Source organism: Melospiza melodia, chromosome 3 (genome assembly GCF_035770615.1).
Source record: "Melospiza melodia melodia isolate bMelMel2 chromosome 3, bMelMel2.pri, whole genome shotgun sequence".
Lineage (NCBI taxonomy): Eukaryota > Metazoa > Chordata > Aves > Passeriformes > Passerellidae > Melospiza > Melospiza melodia.
In genome coordinates, this window is record NC_086196.1 from 136,845,635 (window position 1) to 136,866,129 (window position 20,495).

General features: G+C 45.4%; 1 protein-coding gene across 2 annotated transcripts in view; it reads left to right on the forward strand.

Moving 5' to 3' along the window:
* The first annotated feature begins 7,211 nt into the window (after nucleotides 1–7,211).
* Nucleotides 7,212–20,495, forward strand: part of PINX1 (PIN2 (TERF1) interacting telomerase inhibitor 1) — a 62,113-nt gene continuing 48,829 nt past the window's right edge. The window contains exons 1-5 of one of the 2 annotated variants that reach the window (XM_063153175.1): nucleotides 7,212–7,257; nucleotides 13,762–13,871; nucleotides 15,605–15,697; nucleotides 16,018–16,096; nucleotides 19,788–19,880. In XM_063153175.1, coding sequence (XP_063009245.1) covers nucleotides 7,239–7,257; nucleotides 13,762–13,871; nucleotides 15,605–15,697; nucleotides 16,018–16,096; nucleotides 19,788–19,880 — 394 coding nt within the window. In that variant the 5' untranslated portion in view covers nucleotides 7,212–7,238. Of the gene's footprint in view, nucleotides 7,258–12,985; nucleotides 13,093–13,761; nucleotides 13,872–15,604; nucleotides 15,698–16,017; nucleotides 16,097–19,787; nucleotides 19,881–20,495 lie in introns of those variants that run through there. The other variant, XM_063153176.1, reaches the window with a different exon arrangement.

The window sequence follows — 20,495 nt, forward strand, 5'->3', positions numbered from 1 at the left end:
ACACAAACCTTTGCTATCATTCTTTCCTATTCTATTCTTAGCTAGCCTTCTGATGAAACCTTTTCTTCTATTCTTTTAGTATAGTTTAATATAATATAGATCATAAAATAATAAATCAAGCCTTCTGAACCATGGAGTCAGATCCTCCGTCTCTTCTCACATCCAAGAGCCCCTGTGAACACCATCACACTGCACTCATGAAACAGAAGAAAAATCATCAGAATTCTTCTCTGCTGCCTCTTTCACCACACTCCCTCCAGCGTTCCCAGCCAGCCACTGCCCAGCTCTGTGCTGGCAGCACTTCCAGGAACAGCATCCCCTCTCCCTGAGCCTGTTCGTGCTCCTCAGTGCCCCAGTAGCTGTTCCTTGAACCCCTCGTGTCTCCTGGCTGCGGGCACTCGTTGTGACATCCTTTGCTCCGTGGGTCACACGTTGTTAATCTCCTGCTCCCTGCCTGGCGCTTGATGGGCGGCTTCTCCCACCAGAGCTCACCTCTAATCCGTGTGCTCCCTCAAATCAGTGTCCGAAATCAAAGCTGCCTTGTCATTTTAAGGTCTCCAGGCAGTCCTTGTCCCTTGTGCTTCCATCACACCTCTCCCAGGACTCCCTCAATAAGCATTTCCAGCCTGACCTCAGGCCATTTATCGCACAACAGAGGCTGATTTGCCTCACAAAAGGACTTGTTGCACAGCCGGGATTCACATCCTATTTCTTTCCTGACTTTCCTCCTCCTTTTTCTCCCTACTTTTCTTTTCCTGGCTGCTTCTCCCTCCCCACATCTCCCTGGTTGTGGTGTTTGGAGATCCTCAGGATGAGGGAAGAGATGAGGAATCTGATTCCATATTCTTCAGAAGGCTGATTTATGTTTTTTAAATAATAATAATAATAATAATAATAATAATAATAATAATAATAATAATAATAATAATAATAATAATAATAATAATAATAATTATTGTTATTATTATTATTATTATTATTATTATTATTACTACTACTACTATTATTACTATTATTATTATTACTACTATTATTACTATTATTATTCGTAGTAGTAGTATATAATTTTAATCTATTATATTAAGAATGCTATACCAAAACTATACTAAAGAAATAGAGAAAAGGGATACACCAGAAGGCTAGAAAAGAATGAATAATAAAAAAAACCTGTGACTCCCCAGAGAGTCTGGAACAGCTATCTTTGATTGGTCATTAAGTTAAAACAATTCACATGCTGAATAAACAGTTCTCCAAATCACATTTCAAAACAGTAAAACATGGAGAAGCTGAAGCTTCCCAACTTCCCAGGAGAAAAAATCCTGGTGAAGGGATTTTTCAGAAAATATCATAGCAACAATGGGGCATTGGAATGGGGCCCTTATGCAGGGCACAGAGCTCTGGGAAATGTAATTCTCTTCTTCCAAGGGTCTCCTCGAGGTGGAAAAGGGTTGGCAAGGTGAGTATCAGGCTCAGAAGTGCTCCCAACCCCTCTCCACTTTCTGGCTGTTTCAATTCCCATGTTGCTGACTCTTCATCCCAGCTGGATCTTTCCCTATGGCCCAAACCCAGCCTGGGAGCTTCACCAAAGGAATTCCCCAAAGCCTGAAAGGATTCTTCCTCCTCCTTTTTCCCCCCACTTTTCTTTTCCTGGCTGCCTGTCTCACCTCACATCAGAGGCTGATTTGCCTCACAAAGGACTTGTTGCACAGCCTGGACTCACATCCTATTTCTTTCCTGACTTTCCACCTCCTTTCCCCCCCCACTTTTCCTGGCCTCCTCTCCCTCCTCACACCTCCCTGGTTGACAGGGCATTGGAATGGGGCCCTTCTGAAGAGCACAGAGCTCTGGGAAATGTAATTCTCTTCTTCCAAGGGTCTCCTCGAGGTGAAAAAGGGCTGGGCAAGGTGAGTATCAGGCTCAGAAGTGCTCCCAACCCTCCTCCACTTTCCTGCTGTTTCAATTCCCATGTTGCTGACTCTGTTCATCCCAGCTGGATCTTTCCCTATGGCCCAAACCCAGCCTGGGAGCTTCACGAAAGGAATTCCCCAAAGCCTGAAGGGACTCCGGAGCTGACAGCAATGGGTAAGGATGTGCTGGGAGGAAAATTCCCTGCTCAGACTCCGAGCCCTGGGTGATCCCTGCAGGGCTGGCTCTAGGGAAACAGCTCTTTTCAAGGAAGAGCTCCAAATGGAATGCCCACCAGGCATCTTTATCCTTTTATTTTCCAGAGCAGAGCTACATCTCAACCTCCCCAGGCACACTGGAAACAGGATTTTAGGCTATTTTCTCAGAGGGCTGAAAAAACCCATAGCAAAAAATATATATTCAAACATTCATATGTTTTTCTTTCCTGTGACATCAGCTTTTAGTCAGGAATGTAATTGGGAAACACACATTGCCCCCGGATGGAACCTTTTCTCTGCCTAATTTCACTGCCCCTATGCATATTCGTGGACTTAATTGTTTTATAAACTCCTAATTTGCAAGAGCCGTGTCAGATAATTTGGACCTTGACCTCAAGCTTCCCGTTAAGCAAATATTAAATAATAATTAAATCAAGTACGACCTCCTTTGTGTTTGCAGTTGAGATTCTTTGCCAGCCAGGAGTGAGAGTTCTGGAGGCAGAAGCAGCTCTGATGCAGCCGAATATTAAGTTTCAAAACCAAACAAGAGAAAAAAAATCTCAACCTCCAGGCATCCTTTAACAGAAATTACTTCACATTTTCCACCTCCAGTGATGTCTTTATACCACAGTGAAGCTGTTCCAAACGTGGGGAATGCTGCTCCCTATTGGAGCGATCAAATACAGCACTAAGCTCTCAGCCAGAGAGACTTAAACCTCTCCAAAACTAAAACCAGAGCAGAATTTGGCTGGTGTGAAATGGATCACACAAGTGACCATCCAAACACCCGACACACAGTACAATTTCACTGATGTAAAAGAGATTTTAGAGGTATAATTCAAGAAAATGTATGCTGCTGCCAGGAAGGGAACTTGAATCAGAGAATACACGTAAAAGGATAAGGGAGGGATAAATTCTTTTATTTCAGATCCAGATGACAGCAAAGAGTGGCCACTACAGAGAGTGCCTGGGTGGTGGTGGAAGGGGAGGAGGAGATTTCCTACAGCTACGTCAGAGGAGGAGCAAATGGCCTCAAGTTGTGCCAGAGGAGGTTTAGATTGGATACGAGAGAAAATTTCTTCACCGAAAGCATGGTCAAACATTGGAACAGGCTGTCCAGGCACTGCTGAAGTCCCCATCCCTGGAGAGATTTAAAATCCATTTAAAATAAAAAAAAATGTGGATGTGGCACTTGGGGACATGGGGCAGTGGTGGCCGTGGCAGTGCTGAGGGAATGGTTGGATTTGGAAGTTTTTTCCAACTTGAGTGATTCTGTGAGGATGCTGTGAGTAACCTGTGAGTGCTGGAATGCAGATGAGAGCTGGGGAAGGGGCTGGAGCACCAGGAGGGGCTGAGGGAGCTGGGAAAGGGGCTCAGCCTGGAGAAAAGGAGGCTCAGGGGGAACCTTGTGGCTCTGCACAGCTCCTGACAGGAGGGGACAGCCAGGGGGGTCAGGCTCTGCTCACAGGGAACAGGGACAGGAGGAGAGGAAATGGCCTCAAACTGTGCCAGGGGATGTTTAGATTGAACATGAGGGAAAAAATCCTTCATGAAAAAGGTGGTCAGACATTGGAACAGCTTCCCAGGGCACTGGAGGGGTCCCCATCACTGGAGGGACTTCAGAGCCCTGTGGATGTGGCACTTGGGGACATGGGGGACATGGCTCAGTGGTGGCCTTGGCAGTGCTGGGGGATGCTTGGACTTGGTGGTCTTGGAGACCTTTTCCAGCCTCAGTGACTCTGGTTCAAGGCTTCCAGCAGATCTTACGTTCCCCAGCTGAGCACCTGCCTTTCTTTTCAACCACAGCTTCAAAAGTGATATCCTATGGTTTTTCCTGAGTATTTCTCCCTGTGGAGAAGCCCCTGAGATGTTTTGCTCCCAGGAGGTTGTTGGTAACAAAGCGCAAAGGCACCAAACACAATTATTTCTTGAAATTAGGAGATATTTCTTAATTTCTACCTTTACTTTCCCAGCACTTTCAATCTAAGCAGGGGGTTCAGACTCTGCTCCCAGGAACAGGGACAGGATGAGAGGAAATGGCCTCAAACTGTGCCAGGGAGGTTCAGTGTAGGAATGTGCCCCTTGTTGATGGAGTGACAAAACCACGCTTTGTCCCCTTAAAAGGAAATGAGCCTAAAAATTTCTCTCCTCAATGAGGTGAAAAAGACACCTCATAGGACTTGGGGGACTTCACCTCAAAATTAAGGATAGCTAATTGGACAGAAGCCAACAAGTCTCACCTAGGCAATTTACTAGAAAAAAAGAAGAGAACAAAGAAATTAATCGCTTTTGTGAGGTGTTTTACTAGGGGCAAGAGGGCCTCTTGCACCTCTTGGTTTTTCTCTGTAAAGAGTTTGTTATTTTGCCTTTTATTAAAAAACTTTTTGTTTCCAACACTACCACAAAAGCCATCCTATTAATTTTATGCCTTCTAAAGTAGCTAAGCTATCTTAAATGTGAAACAAATCTCCAAAAGCTTATAAAACCTAACTCAAAGAGACTGCTATTTCAGTTCAGGTTGCACATCAGGAGGGATTTCTCCATGGAAAGGGTGGTCAGGCATTGGAAGGAGCTGCCCAGGGAGGTGTGGAGTCCCCATCCCTGGAGGTGTCTGAGGAAAGTCTGGATGTGGCACTCAGTGCTCTGGGCTGGTGACAAAGTGGGGATCAGTCACAGGTTGGACTCAGTGATCTTCGAGGCCTTTTCCAACCTATGAACACAGAAAAAGGGCTCTTCTATGGTTGATTCTGATCTCCAAGGATTTCCTCCTGGAGAAAAGTGTTAAGTGAAAGTTTTGAACAGGAAAATATCTCTCTGCCACAAAGTGAAGGTCCAGGCAGTATTTATTTGTTTTCACGTCAGTCAAGCCTGATGAATGTGACCTGAAAGTGCAGAGAACTGGCAATAAAAAGTCTGGGGAGAACAAAGCCTGTGAGGATTCCTGGCAGTGGGATATGGCCTCAGAAAAGTATAAAAGGACCAGTTCAATACTCTTGTTTAAAGGAGGAAGTGGGGCAGCCAGAGCAGCCAGTTTAATAGGACCTGAATATGAACTATTAAAAATAAATCACCAAGCTAATTATAAAGTTAGAGATTTTCCAGGATCAAGCTCCACCATAATTTTGCTGACAGACAGAAGGGGTCTTAGAGTGGAATAGACTCAGATAAAATATTGGTTTGCTTTGTCTGTGAAGAAAAGACAAAAAACCTTGTAAAAACTGTCTTGCACAGTGTTCCCAAAGCAAACAGGTGTCACAGACATCTTTTATGGAAAATCCTTTCCTTAGGATTTTTCCTCCTGAGAAGCTGAGAGGCCTCAGGAACAAAATGTAAACACTGATTATCTGCTGCTGTGGAATGCAACAGGTGTATCTGTGATTGGCCCATGTTGGATGTTTGTAATTAATGGCCAATCACAGTCAGCTGGATTGGACAGAAAGCGAAGCTACAAACCTTTGTTATCATTCTTTCCTATTCTATTCTTAGCCAGCCTTCTGATGAAACTTTATCTTCTATTCTTTTTTTTACAGTATATTTTTAATGTAATATATATCATAAAATAATAAATCAGCCTTCTGAAACATTGAGTCAGATCCTTGCCTCTTCCCTCATCCGAAGACCCCTGTGAACACCATCAGAAACGGGGAACTGTAACATAAATCCAAAGGCACAGAAGCAAAGCAGTGGAAAAAACTGAGCTGGGGAACTGTAACCCAGATACCATCCAGATGGGAGGATGGATGGAGAACGAGCAGTGGGAAATCTGTCCTGGTCCTCTCCTTGAGGAAAGGCTGGGGAAATTTGGCTTGTTCAGCATGGAGAAGAGAAGCTTTGGGGTGACCTAATTGTGGCCTCCTAGTACCTGAAGGAGAGCTGGAGAGGGACTTGGGACAGAGTGGAGGGAGAGGACACAGGGAATGGCTTTCCACTGCCACAAGACAGGGTTAGATGGGATATTGGGAAGGAATTCCTGGCTATGAGGGTGGTGAGGCCCTGGCACAGGGTGCCCAGAGAAGCTGCAGCTGCCCCTGGATCCCTGGAAGTGTCCAGGGCCAGGTTGAAGCAACCTGGTATAGTGGAAGGTGTCCTTCACCAGCAGTGCCCAGAGGGCAAAGAAGGCCAAAGTGATTCAGGAGTGCACCAAGAAGAGCATTTCCAGCAGGTCAGGGAGTGATGCTGCCCCTCTGCTCAGCCCTCTGAGGCACATCTGGAGTGCTGTGTCCAGCTCTGGGCTCCTCAGGGCAGGAGGGATACGGAGCTCCTGGAGCAGGCCCAGCAACAAGGATGGTGAAGGGCCTGGAGCATCTCCCTCGTGAAAAACGCCAATCACTTGTTTTTAAAATTTTCAAAGTTTAACAGTAATAAAATAGTTATAAAAAGAGCAATGTAATTAGAATAATAAAAATTTTGGACAATTTGGATTAGGACAATATGAGACAATAGAAACAAAGAGTTACGGACGTTAGGGTATCTTTTTCTCGGCAGCACAAGCCCGAAAAAGGACACACATTAACAAAGGATTAACCCTTAAAAACAACAGCCTGTTGCATATTCATACACCTCATACATGATGCATAAATTCCATTCAAACACAGGATTCTGTCTGGTCAGTGTCAGCTTCTTCCTCTGAATCCTGACGGCGTCTTCATAGGTGAGCGAGGCAGGAAGAAGTAAAATTCTTCTGATAAGGGGGCAATAAATTCTTTTTCTCTGAAAGATTTAAGTGTCCTGTGGCTGCTATCTGGTGTGAGTACCTCATTCCTTTCTTAAAAAAATATCTCACATATATAGTTTCTGTTTTAACATTATGCTATAACCTAAAACTGTATTTAACACACTATTTAAAAAAAAAATCATACAGCATAACTGTCTAATATAACACATATAATATTCATTTTAATATTTGCGAAAAGCCAATCACAAAATACGCATTTTTCACAATTAGAATTGTAGCAAATTTGCAAACTTTATGTTCTTTAATTTAAAAAAAATTTCCCTATGGTGGCCGCCGCGCTCGCCTGTTTTAAAACTTTTTTTTAATCAGGCGCTACTCGCGCTGCCCTTTTTATGCGCCGGCAGTCACGAAAGTCCCCTGCACGGAGGAAGGCCCCTAAGATGGCGATGCTGGCAGAGCGTGAGTGCCCATCCGGGTGGGAATGCTGCGGGAATGGGACGAGCCGGTGCCTCGGGAGCGTCCTCAGCCCCTCCCCACAGCCCTGCCTGAGGTCTCCGGGCCGCGCTGCCCCTCCCGGTGGCTGCGGGGGGGTCCCAGGGCCGGATAAAGGGGTTCGGGGGGTTCCGGAGTTAATGCAAGGAGCGTGCAGGGACTGGCGGAGGTGGGATGAGGAGTCCCTCTATCCGGGAAATGGGGTTCCCTGTGTCAGGGGAATGGCGTCATGGCGAGGGGAGACCCCGGGATGGCGGGGAAATGGTTCAGGGGCTCCCGGTGTTGAAGAAAGGCGGGAATGGGGGTCCGGAGGGGCTCGGTGTGGGATATCTGGGGGTCTGGGAGCGCCAGACCCAGGCTGGGGTGGCAGAAGGGGCTCAGGAGGTCCCCGATGTTGGAGAACGAGGGAATTGGGGTCTGGGAAAGGCGGGGTGGGAGTGTGGGGGATCCCAGGGCCGAGCAAAAGGGACGCTGGGGGGCTGAGGTAGAGGAGGCGCTCCAGGGGTCCGGATTGGGGTCTGAGAAACGTGGGATGGGAGTGTGGGGGATCCCACAGGAAAAGAGGGGCTGGGGGGGCTGAGGCAGAGGAGGGGCTCCAGGGGTCCCTGGGGGTGGGAAATGGAGGATCTGGGGGCTGGAAAGGCAGGAAGGGACATCCACAGAGTCCCAGGGTAAGGAAAAGGTGGGGCTTGGAGGATGGGAGGGTGGAAAAGCGTTACAGGAGAACATTGGTGCAGAACTGGGGGTGCGTGGGGGGTTCTTTGTGGGCTCTGTGTGTCCCAGGCAGGGCAGGAGCAGTGGGAATGTCCCTTGGACACCTTTAGGGACGGGTTGTCCTGTCAGTGCTTGGGGCCATCTCTGGCTGTGTGTTTGAGGGGAGACACCTCCAGCACGGGGTGTGGGTGCTGGGGACACCCAGGGGAGGTGGCAGGGCCACGTGTGGGTGCTGAGGACACTGAAGGGAGGTGGCAGGGCCGGGTGTGAGTGACACTGAAGGGACATGTTAGGGCTGTGTGTTGGGTGCTGGAGACACCCAGGGGAGGTGGCAGAGCTGTGTATTGGGTGCTGGGACACACAGGGGACACACAGGGGACATGGCAGAGCTGATTGTGTGTGCTGGGGACACTTAGGGGATGTGTCAGGGCCAGATGTTGATGACACTGAGGGGACGTGGCAGGGCCAGGTGTGGGTGTTGGGGACACTGAGAGGATGTGGCAGGGCCAGATGTGGGTGCTGGGGACACCCAGGGGACATGGCAGGGCCAGGTGTGGGTGCTGGGGACACCCAAGGGATGCAGCAGGGCTGTGTGTTGGTGCTGGGGACTCTGAGGGGTGGTGGCAGGCCAGGTGTGGCTGCTGGGTTCAGTGCTTGTGTCATTGCTGGGGCAGAGCTGGAGCTGAGCTCCCCCTGTGCCAATCTCCAGCTTCTGGGAACTCTCCAGAGGAGGATTTGAGTTGGGGAAGGGTCTGGAGGGACCAAATGAGCAGTGACCAAGGACACTGGGTTTGTCCAGGAGGGGACAAAGATCAGATGTTGGGGGTGCAGAAAGAGGGGGTTGACTGAAGAGTTTAAAAGATGATTTATTGCAAAATCAGTCATGGAAGGGTGAGACTGTGAGGCTGCTACATCCAAACCCATCACATCAGAAACCATCATTCTAGTTACAATGCCTTTTGTAAGGCATTTATTATCCACATTTCTGATTTCTTATCCAATCAGCTGCTTCCACAAAGTTCATTAACATCTTCCTAACCAATTGCTAATTGCTACATTTTACATGATTTACCCCAATTTATCATTTTCTATCCATAGAAAAAGATAAATATCATATCTATCATTATAGATATCAGAAATATCTATCTATCATTTCTGTCACATAACTACAGAAACTTACTCCTGTATCTTCTACTTTTTATCAAGTCTACAACAAGTTCTATTGTTAAATTTGAATTGTTTTCTGCTACCTTGCTTAGCAGAAAGAGGGGGTGGACTGAAGAGTTTAAAAGATGATTTATTGCAAAATCAGTCATGGAAGAGTGGGACTGTGAGGTTCTTACATCCAAACCCGTCACATCAGAAACCATTATAATTCTAGTTATAATGCCTTTTATAAGGCATTTATTATCCACATTTCTGATTTCTTTTATAAGGCTTTTTATAAGACTTTTATAAAGCTTTAGTTATCCAGATTTCTGATTTCTGATTCATTAGCATCTTCATAACCAATTGCTACATTTTACATGATTTACCCCAATTTATCTTTTTCTATCCATGGAAAAAGATAAATATAATATCTGTCATTATAGATTTCATAAATATCATTTATTTCTATCATATAACTACAGAAACTTACTGCTGTATCTTCTACTTTTTATCAACTCTTCAACAAGTTCTATTGTTAAATTTGATTTTTTTTCTGCTATCCTGCTTAGCATATTTGTTCACTTATATGAAGCCTATATCTGCTTGCTTAAAACATATTTCTGCTTAAACTACAAATCTTTATTCTTATTTTGGGTCTGTTTCACTACTCTAAAGCTTTAAACCTTGTCCAAGGCCTTAAATCAAACTCTGTGTCCATATCTGAGCCTCAGAGCTCCCCAGGGCTGCAGCTTCTCCTGAGGGACAGCTCCAATTTCTGTTCCCTGGGACAGGGACAGGGGCCAGCAGTGGCTGGGGCTGTGCCAGGTTTGGGTTGGAGATCAGGGAAAGGAGGATGTGGGGCACTGGAACAGCTCCCCAGGGAATGGTGACGTTGCCAAGGCTGCCAGAGCTCCAGGAGAGTTTGGGCAGTGCTCCCAGGGGGCATTATTGAGGTGTCTGTGCAGGACCAGGGCTTGGACTGGATGATCCTTGTGGGTCCCTTCCAGCTCAGGATATTCCATAATTCTGGGAATTTTGTTGAAATTTCCCTGATATTGGAAACAAAGAGCTTCAGTTTTGCCTCTGAGGGGATTGAGAATTTGGGCTCCCCATTTCTGACAGGACACCCTTGACCGAGAGCTCAGGGTCTGGTGAATTTCTTTGCTGAGCTGCAGGAAATGTGGACAATACAAATAACAAATCTGGTGTACAGTGGGAAATAAAGGTGTGATTTTAGGGAAACAAATCTGCATTTGCACATGGAATCTTAAAGGTATTTTCAGTGCAAACTTTAGTGTAATTTTATCAGAATTTGTTAATTATTTTTTATTGGACATATCAATGATAGAGCTATTTGTAATGGAAGGGAACCTTAAAGCTCATCCAGTTCTACCCCCTGCCATGGGCAGGGACACCTTCCACTATCCCAGGTTGCTCCAAGCCCTGTCCAACCCAGCCTTGGACACTTCCAGGGATCCAGGGGCAGCCACAGCTTCTCTGGGCACCCTGTGCCAGGGCTTCACCACCCTCACAGCCAAGAATTCCTTCCCAATATCCCATCCATCCCTGCCCTCTGGCAGTGGGAAGCCATTCCCTGTGTCCTGTCCCTCCATCCCTTGTCCCCAGTCCCTCTCCAGCTCTCCTGGAGCCCCTTTAGGCACTCTCAGGTCACCCTGGATCCTTCTCTTCTCCAGGTGAGCACCCCCAGCTCTCCCAGCCTGGCTCCAGAGCTTTGTCCTTCCTGTGCCCCCCAGACCATCTCTGGGCACACAACAGGGGCTTGGATGGGAAACTTCAGAAATTAAAATTAAAAACATGCTCCTGGCGTAGAATTCATCTTGGAAAAGGAATTAGTAATGGATCTTTTCCAGATCATAGAATATCTGAGTGAAGGAGTTGTCCAGCCCTGGCACAGCTGCCCAGAGCAGTGAGGATTCCCCATCTCTGGAGGGGTTTAAAATCCATGTGGATGTGGCACTTGGGGACATGGCTCAGTGGTGGCCTTGGCAGTGCTGGGGGATGTTTGGACCTGGTGATCTCAGAGATATTTTCCAACCTCAGTGATTCTGTGATTCCCTAAAGAAATGTGGATTTTCTCCACTGGATGGTGCTGCTCTCCCAGAGTTCCATCACTGTCTGTGGCATCATTTTTGAAGCAGCCCAGAAAATGTGTGGTGAATTAGGAGCTGAATCTTGTACCTGCTTTCCTCTCCTATTCTAAAGACATCAGTGAACAAATTTACATTTCTGATAAATTATTGACTAATTAGTGGATTTTGTTGTTTGTTTGGAAAGGAGAGATGATTTTATGTTTTCTGTACACAGCATGGCGCTGTTCCTGGCTTTCTTAAATACTTCTCTAGAGATGAAAGCAAGTTTGTTTGGGGTTTTTTCACCCTATTTAAAAATCAGAGCATGTTAACCTGGCAGAAGCATGAGGATTAATCCCACAGTGTAGCTAAGAAGGTTGCAATGCTTAGATTGAAAGTGCTGGGAAAGTAAATGTGTCTTAATTTCAAGTTTGATGCCCTTGTGCTTTGTTACCAACAACCTCCCGGGAGCAAAACATCTCAGGGGCTTGTCCATAGGGAGAAATATTCAGGAAAAACCATAGAAATTCACTTCTGAAGCTGTGGTTGAAAAGAAAGGCAGCTGCTCAGCTGGAGAATGTGAGATCTGCTGGAAGCCTTGAACCAGAGTCACTGAGTTTGGAAAAGATCTCCAAGACCACCAAGTCCAAGCATCCCCCAGCACTGCCAAGGCCACCACTGAGCCATGTCCCCCATGTCCCCAGGTGCCACATCCTCAGGGCTCTGAAGTCCCTCCAGGGGTGGGGACTCCACCACTGCCCTGGGCAGCTGTTCCAATGTCTGACCACCTTTTTCATGAAGGATTTTTTCCCTCATGTTCAATCTAAACATCCCCTGGCACAGTTTGAGGCCATTTCCTCTCCTCCTGTCCCTTTTCTCTGGGAGCAGAGCCTGACCCCCCTGGCTGTCCCCTCCTGTCAGGAGTTATGCAGAGCCACAAGGTCCCCCCTGAGCCTCCTTTTCTCCAGGCTGAGCCCTCTGGTTCTCCATGGGGCAGCAGGGAATCCCAGTTTATTTGGGAGTTTAAAATCCCAGTTTATTTGGAAGTTTAAAATCACAGGCCACACTGCTGGTTCCCCATCTTTTCTTGGCGCCACGGGCTGGGCTTGGAGGAGCTGCTGCTCTCAAGGTTTCCTGGTGGGAATAATCACAGAATCCCAGGATGGTTTGGGGTGGAAGGGACCTTAAAGCTCATCCCATTCCACCCCCTGCCATGGACAGGAACACCTCCCACTATCCCAGGCTGCTCCAAACCCCATCCAGCCTGGACTTGGGCACTTGCAGGGATCCAGGAGCAGCCCCAGCCCCTGAGGTTAATAAGTTGTTTCCTGTACAGAAGTGAACCAGGCAAAGGTTGGATTCCCCTCACAGCCCTCGGGCCTTTAACCCAGTTAAAAACTGTTTAGGGACCATTTGGAGCTTCAAAGTTTCGGAAGTGGGATAAAAAAAGGCCCCATCTTGAATTCTGACAGTCTCAGTTCCTTAAAAATGAAACAAAACTGGGCAAAAAATGAGTCAAACATCCCTGTAATATTCAATCCCTCTGGCCCAAATCCCAAATCTTGTCTTTTAGGGAACGATGACTTCCTGATTGCATTGAAAACACCTCGTTGGATTTGGCTTTTCCCTGCCTTGTGTGGCCTTGGGTTAAAAAGTCATTTTTGATCCAGCATTTCCCATGGTGTTTAATGAAGTTTGTGATCTTCCTGTCTCCCATTCTTTGTTTTGTCTTGTTTATTTAGGTTCTCTTCCTGCCTGGGCTTAGGTGCACACGTGGAGTGACTGGTTAACTGGGCTGGCTGCTCTTCCTTGATTTCAAGGAAGCTGTTCCTGGTGGGAAAGGCAACATGTGGGTCTGGGAATCTGTCATTTCTATAGGAATCCACATGGGACAAAGGAGCTTTGATTCTTCTTTGGATCTCTTGACTCCTGCAATAATTTCTGGCAGCTTTTCAGTTTCCCCATAAATAATTTTTGAGAAATCCAAAAGCTGAAATACCACAGTTTTCTGTTCTGTCATTCCCTTTCTCTGATCATTTGCATCGATTTTTAATTTGGCTTTTATTACAAAACCAAATATTAAAATTTCTGGGTTCTGGTTAAAGGGAGTCCTGGAGAATTGATTTTGTTCAGAACTGGGAAAGCAGCTTCATCATTTCCTCCTCTGTAGTCTCCATGTTGAAGCCAGATGTAAAACAAAATTGGAATCAATATGGAATTCACACCTAAATGTTAATCCTTAAAGCTTTCCTGAACTGCAGCTCATCCTGAGGGACAGCATCTTCCACAGCAATCCCACTTTGGCATCTTTCCATTAATAATTAATATTTTCACTGGACTTTTATTGTTGTTGTTGTGTTTTTTCATTTAGTAAAATTAACCCCCAAAATATGAGTCTGATATAAGTTCTGGGTATTTTTTTTTTTTACAATGAAGAGCAAAAATTGGACTGATTCAACACCAAGAACTCTCTGGGAATGCCACTAAAGCCTGTTTGAATTTTCCTTTCCTGCTGCAGCCAGGAGAAAGCAGAAGTGGTCTGTGGATCCACGGAACAGCGCTTGGAGCAACGATGATTCCAAATTTGGCCAGAAGATGCTGGAAAAGATGGGCTGGTCCAAAGGAAAGGTAGGATCTAAAGGAGAACAGTGTAGCTGAAGGGTCTAAAACTGCCAAGGGACAGTTTTGATTTATTCTCTTAAGTGCACAGGAAATTTGAGCAGTGATAGATTTCTGCACTTTGTAACAGTCTTGTTTGTGCCTCTACTGCTTTCCAGTTTCTCTCCATTCTTTGACAATCTGAATTCCCAAGTGAGAGCAGGAATTGGAACATTTAATCAGGTTAAAGGTTTTAAGCTGCCTTTAAACCCTCAATTCTCTTCCTGCTTTTGATACTCTTTAAACTCCAGGACCTACTTTAGTCTTTCAGTTTTAAGATTTTTTTTCTGATCTGTTCCTTGAACCCCCAAAATGCCTTGAGCTGTGTCCCTTCCCAGCTCCAGCCAGGACCTGTGGGTGAGGGGGCTGGTTTCTGGCACTAATAAAGACCTCCAGATCAGCACAGACACCTGCAAACTGCAGGTTTAATTCCACAGAGGTGCCTCAGCAAAACTTGGGGCTGCACATCAGGGTGTTTAGTGACAAGAATCCCCACAAAACCCCCACTACCTTTAATTATTCTTCTAAATTTCCTCTTCCAGATTTTCCTTAAAAGGCATAAAATTAGGATCATTCTCAATTCTGTAAATGCCTTAAAACCTATTTTTGTATTTAAACTGTTGCCTCGGTTGTCTCACAATGTTTCCCACTCAAGGTACTGGATCTTCCTGGCCAACAGTTGTACAAGAAGGATTTATGTCTCCATTCCATTACAAACTTGGACAAATGGAACTTTCCCTTGGTCAAATTAAGGGGCAAAAGCCCATCTGAGCAGTGAAATTAGGCTGTAAATCCTGTAAATGGGGAATTGGGTTAGGAAAGAATGTGTGGCCAAGTGTCCTGTTTGCTTCCATACTTTTTGGTCAGCAGAAGTTTCAAGGCAAATTTTCCACTCTATTGACCAAATAAACTCTTTTTTGTTTGTAACAGCAACAGCCTTTTCCAAATAGGCCTCATCCCTGCAAATCTTCCATATCCCAGGGTGTGTCTGCAGGGCTTCTTTCCACTGCAGCACCATAAAAATATTTATTAATTCCGACACATTTGGTGATGATTTGTGACAGATGAGGCAAAAAGAAGATCAATACCAGGAACAAAGTTTTAAACCCAAAACTTTGCCTTTTAATTTTTTAGCCTTGACCATACAGTTGAGAAAGATAACCCTGGACCTGAATATTGCTGAATATTAAACAACCCCAAAGTTGTTTGCTCCAATATTTTCATCCACTTATGAGGTGGAAGGAGTTGTGAATGCCCTGCTTCTCCCCTGCCTGCTCTCCTTCCATATAAATTTGGTTTGGATTGTGTGCTCTGTGTAGATCTGCCTCGTTCCCATTACCCTTCCCAGTGACAGACACATTTTTGGGGTGAGGCAGGTTCTCCTTATGTAGAGTCTTGTTTGAAAAGTGTAAACAATTTGGGCTTGCATAGGAATGTCAGGTGGCTTCCTGATTAATCACCCAGCCACTTAATGTTGTTGCTATTTTAGTGTTTATAATGCTTTGCTGGAGGCTTAAGTAGTAAATTTAAAAAAAACTTTGTGTGTTGTGTGGTAATGCCTGTGAATGAATTCAGCTACAAGCAGGCAAATTAACAGGAAGTTGTTATTTTTTTGCTGTATTTCCTTGTGAACTGTCTCACAATCCAGAAGCTCTAATTGCTGCTGTGAAATCCTTACATTTTTACCCTCAAATCCTCCTTAGGGTCTCGGGGCTCAGGAGCAAGGAAATCCAGAACACATCAGGGTTAAGGTGAAAAACGACGTGCTGGGATTGGGAGCTACCATCAATCACGAGGTGAGCACTGCACCCAGGGCAGGGAATGGATCCCATTTCAGCAAAAGCACAATTATTTGAATGGAATATTAGTGAAAACTGTAGTCACAGCTGCTGGTAGCATGTACCAAACAGGATTGCTTAGGATTTCCAAGACAACCCTTTTAATTTCATTTCACTTTGGGGTGACCTTAGGGGCTGTGGTTGGTGATACCACTCCCACCAACAAGGATTGGATATAGCCAATTAATTTAGTTCTAAGAGTCTTAAATATCTGTTTTGTAAAACTTGTGTTAATCCTAAAGACTTCTGCCTTGTATTCATGTGGGTGATATTTACAGGACAACTGGATTGCTCATCAGGATGACTTCAACCAGCTTCTGGCTGAGCTGAACAACTGCCATGGACAGGGTGAAACAGGTAGGTTCATGCTTGGCTCAGTCAGATGCTGGAAGCTCAGCAGTGTTTCCATTCTGTGTCTTAAAAAAGTTCCTGAGGCCCAGTTTGTGATGCAAATAATATTTTGGATAAGGTTGAAAACTCCTTCCCCAAATCACTGGGAGCCAAAGGATGTGTTGCCATCCATGAGCATGGATTCATGGATCTCAGTGGATCACTTTTGCTCTCAGCACTCAAAGAAAGGCTTTTTCTTGAGGAAAGAAAACATAAAATGTTTATTTCATCCAGGATCACAATATTTGGGATGCTTTCCCTGGTCTGTACCTAGAGGAACATTTCCTTCTTTATAAAGCCCCCAAAATCTGTCTGAGGGCTCACAATCACTCAGCACTGCAATGTTTTGCCTTCCTTTTGCTGATGGACTGTCACACTTGGCTTCCATGCTCCAGTGGCTTCTTAAATACCTCCTTTTCCTGTCCTTGGAGAGCTGCTCTGTAGCTTTTGCCTCAGAGTTCTACATCTCTGCTTTGAGTGTGGCATAAAGTGATTTTTGTAGCCCTGGTGTTGAGCACACAAGTGGGAAAACTTTCCCAAAAGGGCTATTTTTAAAGTCTTCTATTTTTGAAAAGCTTCTTACAAACTGACCTTGCTTTGTGCAAATGAAGTTAGGAAGTTGTGGTGGGTGTGAGCTTAGGGAAGGAATTGGTTTAGCACATGATTTATCATCTCTCCTTTAGTTAAATGCAGTTTAAACTCTGGGTTTGTGTCTGAACACCTCTCTGGAGTGTTGTTAAACCAAAGGCTCCTGTTTGGACACAGCTTGTCCTTGTGCTGCTGGGGCAGAATTGCCAGATTAGTGAATTTAGCAACTCTTCATTCATTCATTCTTAACCTTTGAGCACTGACTTTTCTACGAGAGAAAAATGTAGAAGGAAGAGGAGGAAAACCAGTTAGCAAGGAAGTTTTCTAATCCTGGAGTAATAGGATTAAAGTTTTGAGCCTGATGCCTCAAAACATCTTCTTGAACTTGCTGTGCAAGCTGTCCTTGTGAAATCATGAGGCCACCCAGGACTCAGTGCTGTCACTCAGCTCCTGGAGAGGTAGGAGAGCATTTCATGGGGAAATTCCACAAGTTCCTGTCTCCCTGGAGAACTAAATCCTGCCCAAGTTGCAACTTGAGCCCTGGGAAGATCAGGGAGGTGGAACTGGTGGGAAACCTGCAGATGAGCAGGGAGCCAAAATGACTTGCCCAGGGCCGCAGTGAGTCAGCAGAGGCAGGTTCAGGGAGCAAGGCTTGGCCCTGAGCTCTGCTCCCTTCCCTGGGTCACCTCATGAAAAGTGACCCTTGAGAACTCTTAATTTCTCCCTGTTTCACTCAGTTCTTTTGGTTCTTTTAGGAGGTGGGACAAGTTTTCAAACACTGAGAACAAATTTGGGTGCACCTTGGAAATTCCAGGTCAGAGTCACATTCGGTGATTTACAGAAAGGCATCGCTCTGAAACTTGTTTTTTTGGCAATTGTTGAAGCTGGCAAAACTCATCCAGGAAAAGACTCTCCCTGCAGCTGTGCTGCAGGAGCAAATGTAACATTATTGGCCACCCTCCAGTTTCAAACTGCATTAAAAGTCAGCTGAAAAACTTCATTGTTCTTAAAGAACCGGTGCAGTTGCCAGAGCTGGATTGCAATTAGAGGTTGGAAAGGAAGGGCCCCGTGGGGGTTGATGCCAACATTCAGATACCCTCAGTGTCTGTACCTTTAGCTGTCCTTTCCTTTTTTTTCCCCTAGCTGGGCACTGAGTCAGGGCAGGTTTAGATTAGATTAAATATTAGGAAGAAATTAATCTGCTGGTGGTGAGGCCCTGACACAGGTTGCCCAGAGGAGCTGTGGATCCCTGGAAGTGTCAGAGGACAGGGCTTGGAGCAACCTGAGATAGTGGGAGGGAGTTGGGACTCCATGATCTTTTTCCACCCAAACCACTATAATTCCTGGCTTTTTTGCCGGGATCCTCTGTGATGGTGACTGTCCCTTTCCCATGGATAAAAAGTGGGAACAGGACCCTGCAGTGCTTTGGTACATGCACTTCGATCACATTTCCTGCAGAAATGCCACTTCGGTGGCTTTATTGCCCCCACTAAATTGCTTTAAAAAGCACATTAATACTCCTGCAGCACTTGCTCAGTTTGTCACAGGATTTTCCAGTCCCTGGAAGACACAGGGATGTATTTCCCTGCCCACTGCAAGTGCCAGCACGTTCTGTAATGAAGTTCCTCCCTGCAGGCAGCAGGCGGTGCTGCTGCCCCTTTCCCTGTAGGAATAACGTGGAGGAGGAAAGCTCTGTGGAAACCTTTTGCTGTGTAATGCTCCTTTTGCTACCAGGAGATTGGAAACCAGGCTCAAAGTGCCGCATGGCTGTCAGAACATTTTAGTTGTGATCCTTGCTTTTCCCACAGACCCTTTTTATTGAGGATTTTTTTGTTACAAACTGGATTTGCTGGTCCTTTCTCTTCCCATTATTGTGGGAGAGTGGGTTTCAGCCTGCTGGCCCTCACCTCTCCCACTGCAAGCTGGGGATTTTAGTTTTAGTTCAGGGATTTATCAGCTGGCACTGCCTTTCAAACAGGGAAATGCTGGAGTTCCAGTGTCAGAAAAGCTTGGGCAGCAGAGCTTTCCAGGGTGGGATCATGTGAAAAAGGTGACTCAACTTGGCCCTCAGGGTATGGGTTGATTTCCCTACCCATCCCACAGGCAGGAAAAAAACCACCTCACCATAGTAACCCTCTGTGGAGTTACAGAGAAGAGACTCCTGTGGTGCCTCTTTTCAGGACTAGTAAGGCAGTAATTAACTGTACAACAGGTTAGTTCTCTCTTTCTGGCAATGTTTTGTAAATTAGCAGGTTCTGTGGCTGCAGAGAGAACATTTGTACCCCCAAAATAACCTGCCACAGCAGAGGAACGTGATCTCTGTGCTGTTTAATAGTGAGCTTAATCCTTCACGTGGCCTTAACCTGCTCACAGTCTCCCAGAGTAGTGCTGAGTGACTCTGGGACTGAGCCAGCCCCAGAAACCATTCCTAGAGGACAGTTTAGATGCAGTCCCTCTTCTGGAAGCCTGGAAAATGAGATAATAGGGATGTGGCAATTTGTTCTAGCTGGCCTTAGGGACAGAAAAGCTTTGTCACCATTCAGTTTCCTTACACAGATGCATCAGCTTATGTCCAAATAAAGGTATTTTGTGTAGGGTTAGAAATGAAAATCCTATGCTTCCCCCCTTTTTATTTCTGCTCAGTCAATATTTCTAATGTTTCTTACATCTTTCTCAGACTCTGATGCTGGAGGTACTCTACGAAAAACAGCACTATTATTATTTTCATACCACAGAAATGGATTTTCCTTTGACCTGGAGTACCTGTATCTGCCTTTTCAAATTACATTTATTGGAAATGGGAAAGAAAGGGGATGGGGCAAAAAAAAAATCAAGCATTGACATATTTCAGACAAAACTTAGAGTGCTTTCTTCAGTAATACTTTATGATATGTTCTTGACTGGATTTTGAGAGAGGGCATAGGGTGGACTTGATGATCTTTGGGGTCTCTTCCAACCTCATTATTCTTTGATTCTGTGAGAAAGTTAATTACACTGATGTTTGAATTTAGTGCTTAAGTGCCTCTAACAGAACTGGACCTTCTTTGCTTGGGTTTTGTTTTTTTTTTAGAGTCCTCAGTGAAAAAGCAGAAAAAGACATTCAGCCTCGAAGAAAAATCCAAATCTTCCAAGAAACGTGTCCATTATATGAAGTTTGCCAAAGGTAAGAGGAGTTTTGTTGTTTCATAAGCCCTGGCCAAGATTAGAACAAACCCTGCTCAAGGTGATCTGTTGCCTTGTGCAGTCTAAATTTGGCAAGTAAAACCTGGGTTTAGAAACACTCCCCTGCAGCTACTTGCTTAAAGCTCTAATGTTGCTGTTCCTCTTTATTTTGGGCAATTTTGGGTGGCCTTAGGCTGCTGATGTTGGGAATAAAACAATTCCCTAGTGAAGGAACTGAATAAAGGAGCAGCAAATATTCCAAGTGGGCAGGGATGGGAGCAGAAGGCAAAGGTGAGATGGGAGTGACTTGGGCATCTGTGTGGCACTAACCCTGCAATCCCCAGTAACCCCTGCTCAGAGATCATGTGGATGGGATCAGGGATCAGATTAAACCTGCGTGAAGGAAGAGGAAAGCCCTCTTACATCGACCAGGTACTTCATGGGATAAATTAGGGCAGCCAGAAAAACTGTCAAGAATCTGTAGAGTTTAGTAATTTCTTTTTTTCTTAGAGTGATGAGATTATTTCAGTCAGCCCAGGTTCTGGCCCTTGACAGTTTTGAGTCCTTTCCCTTTTGCTCTGTTCCCCTTTCACACGGTGTGTTCCCATTTCAGGGC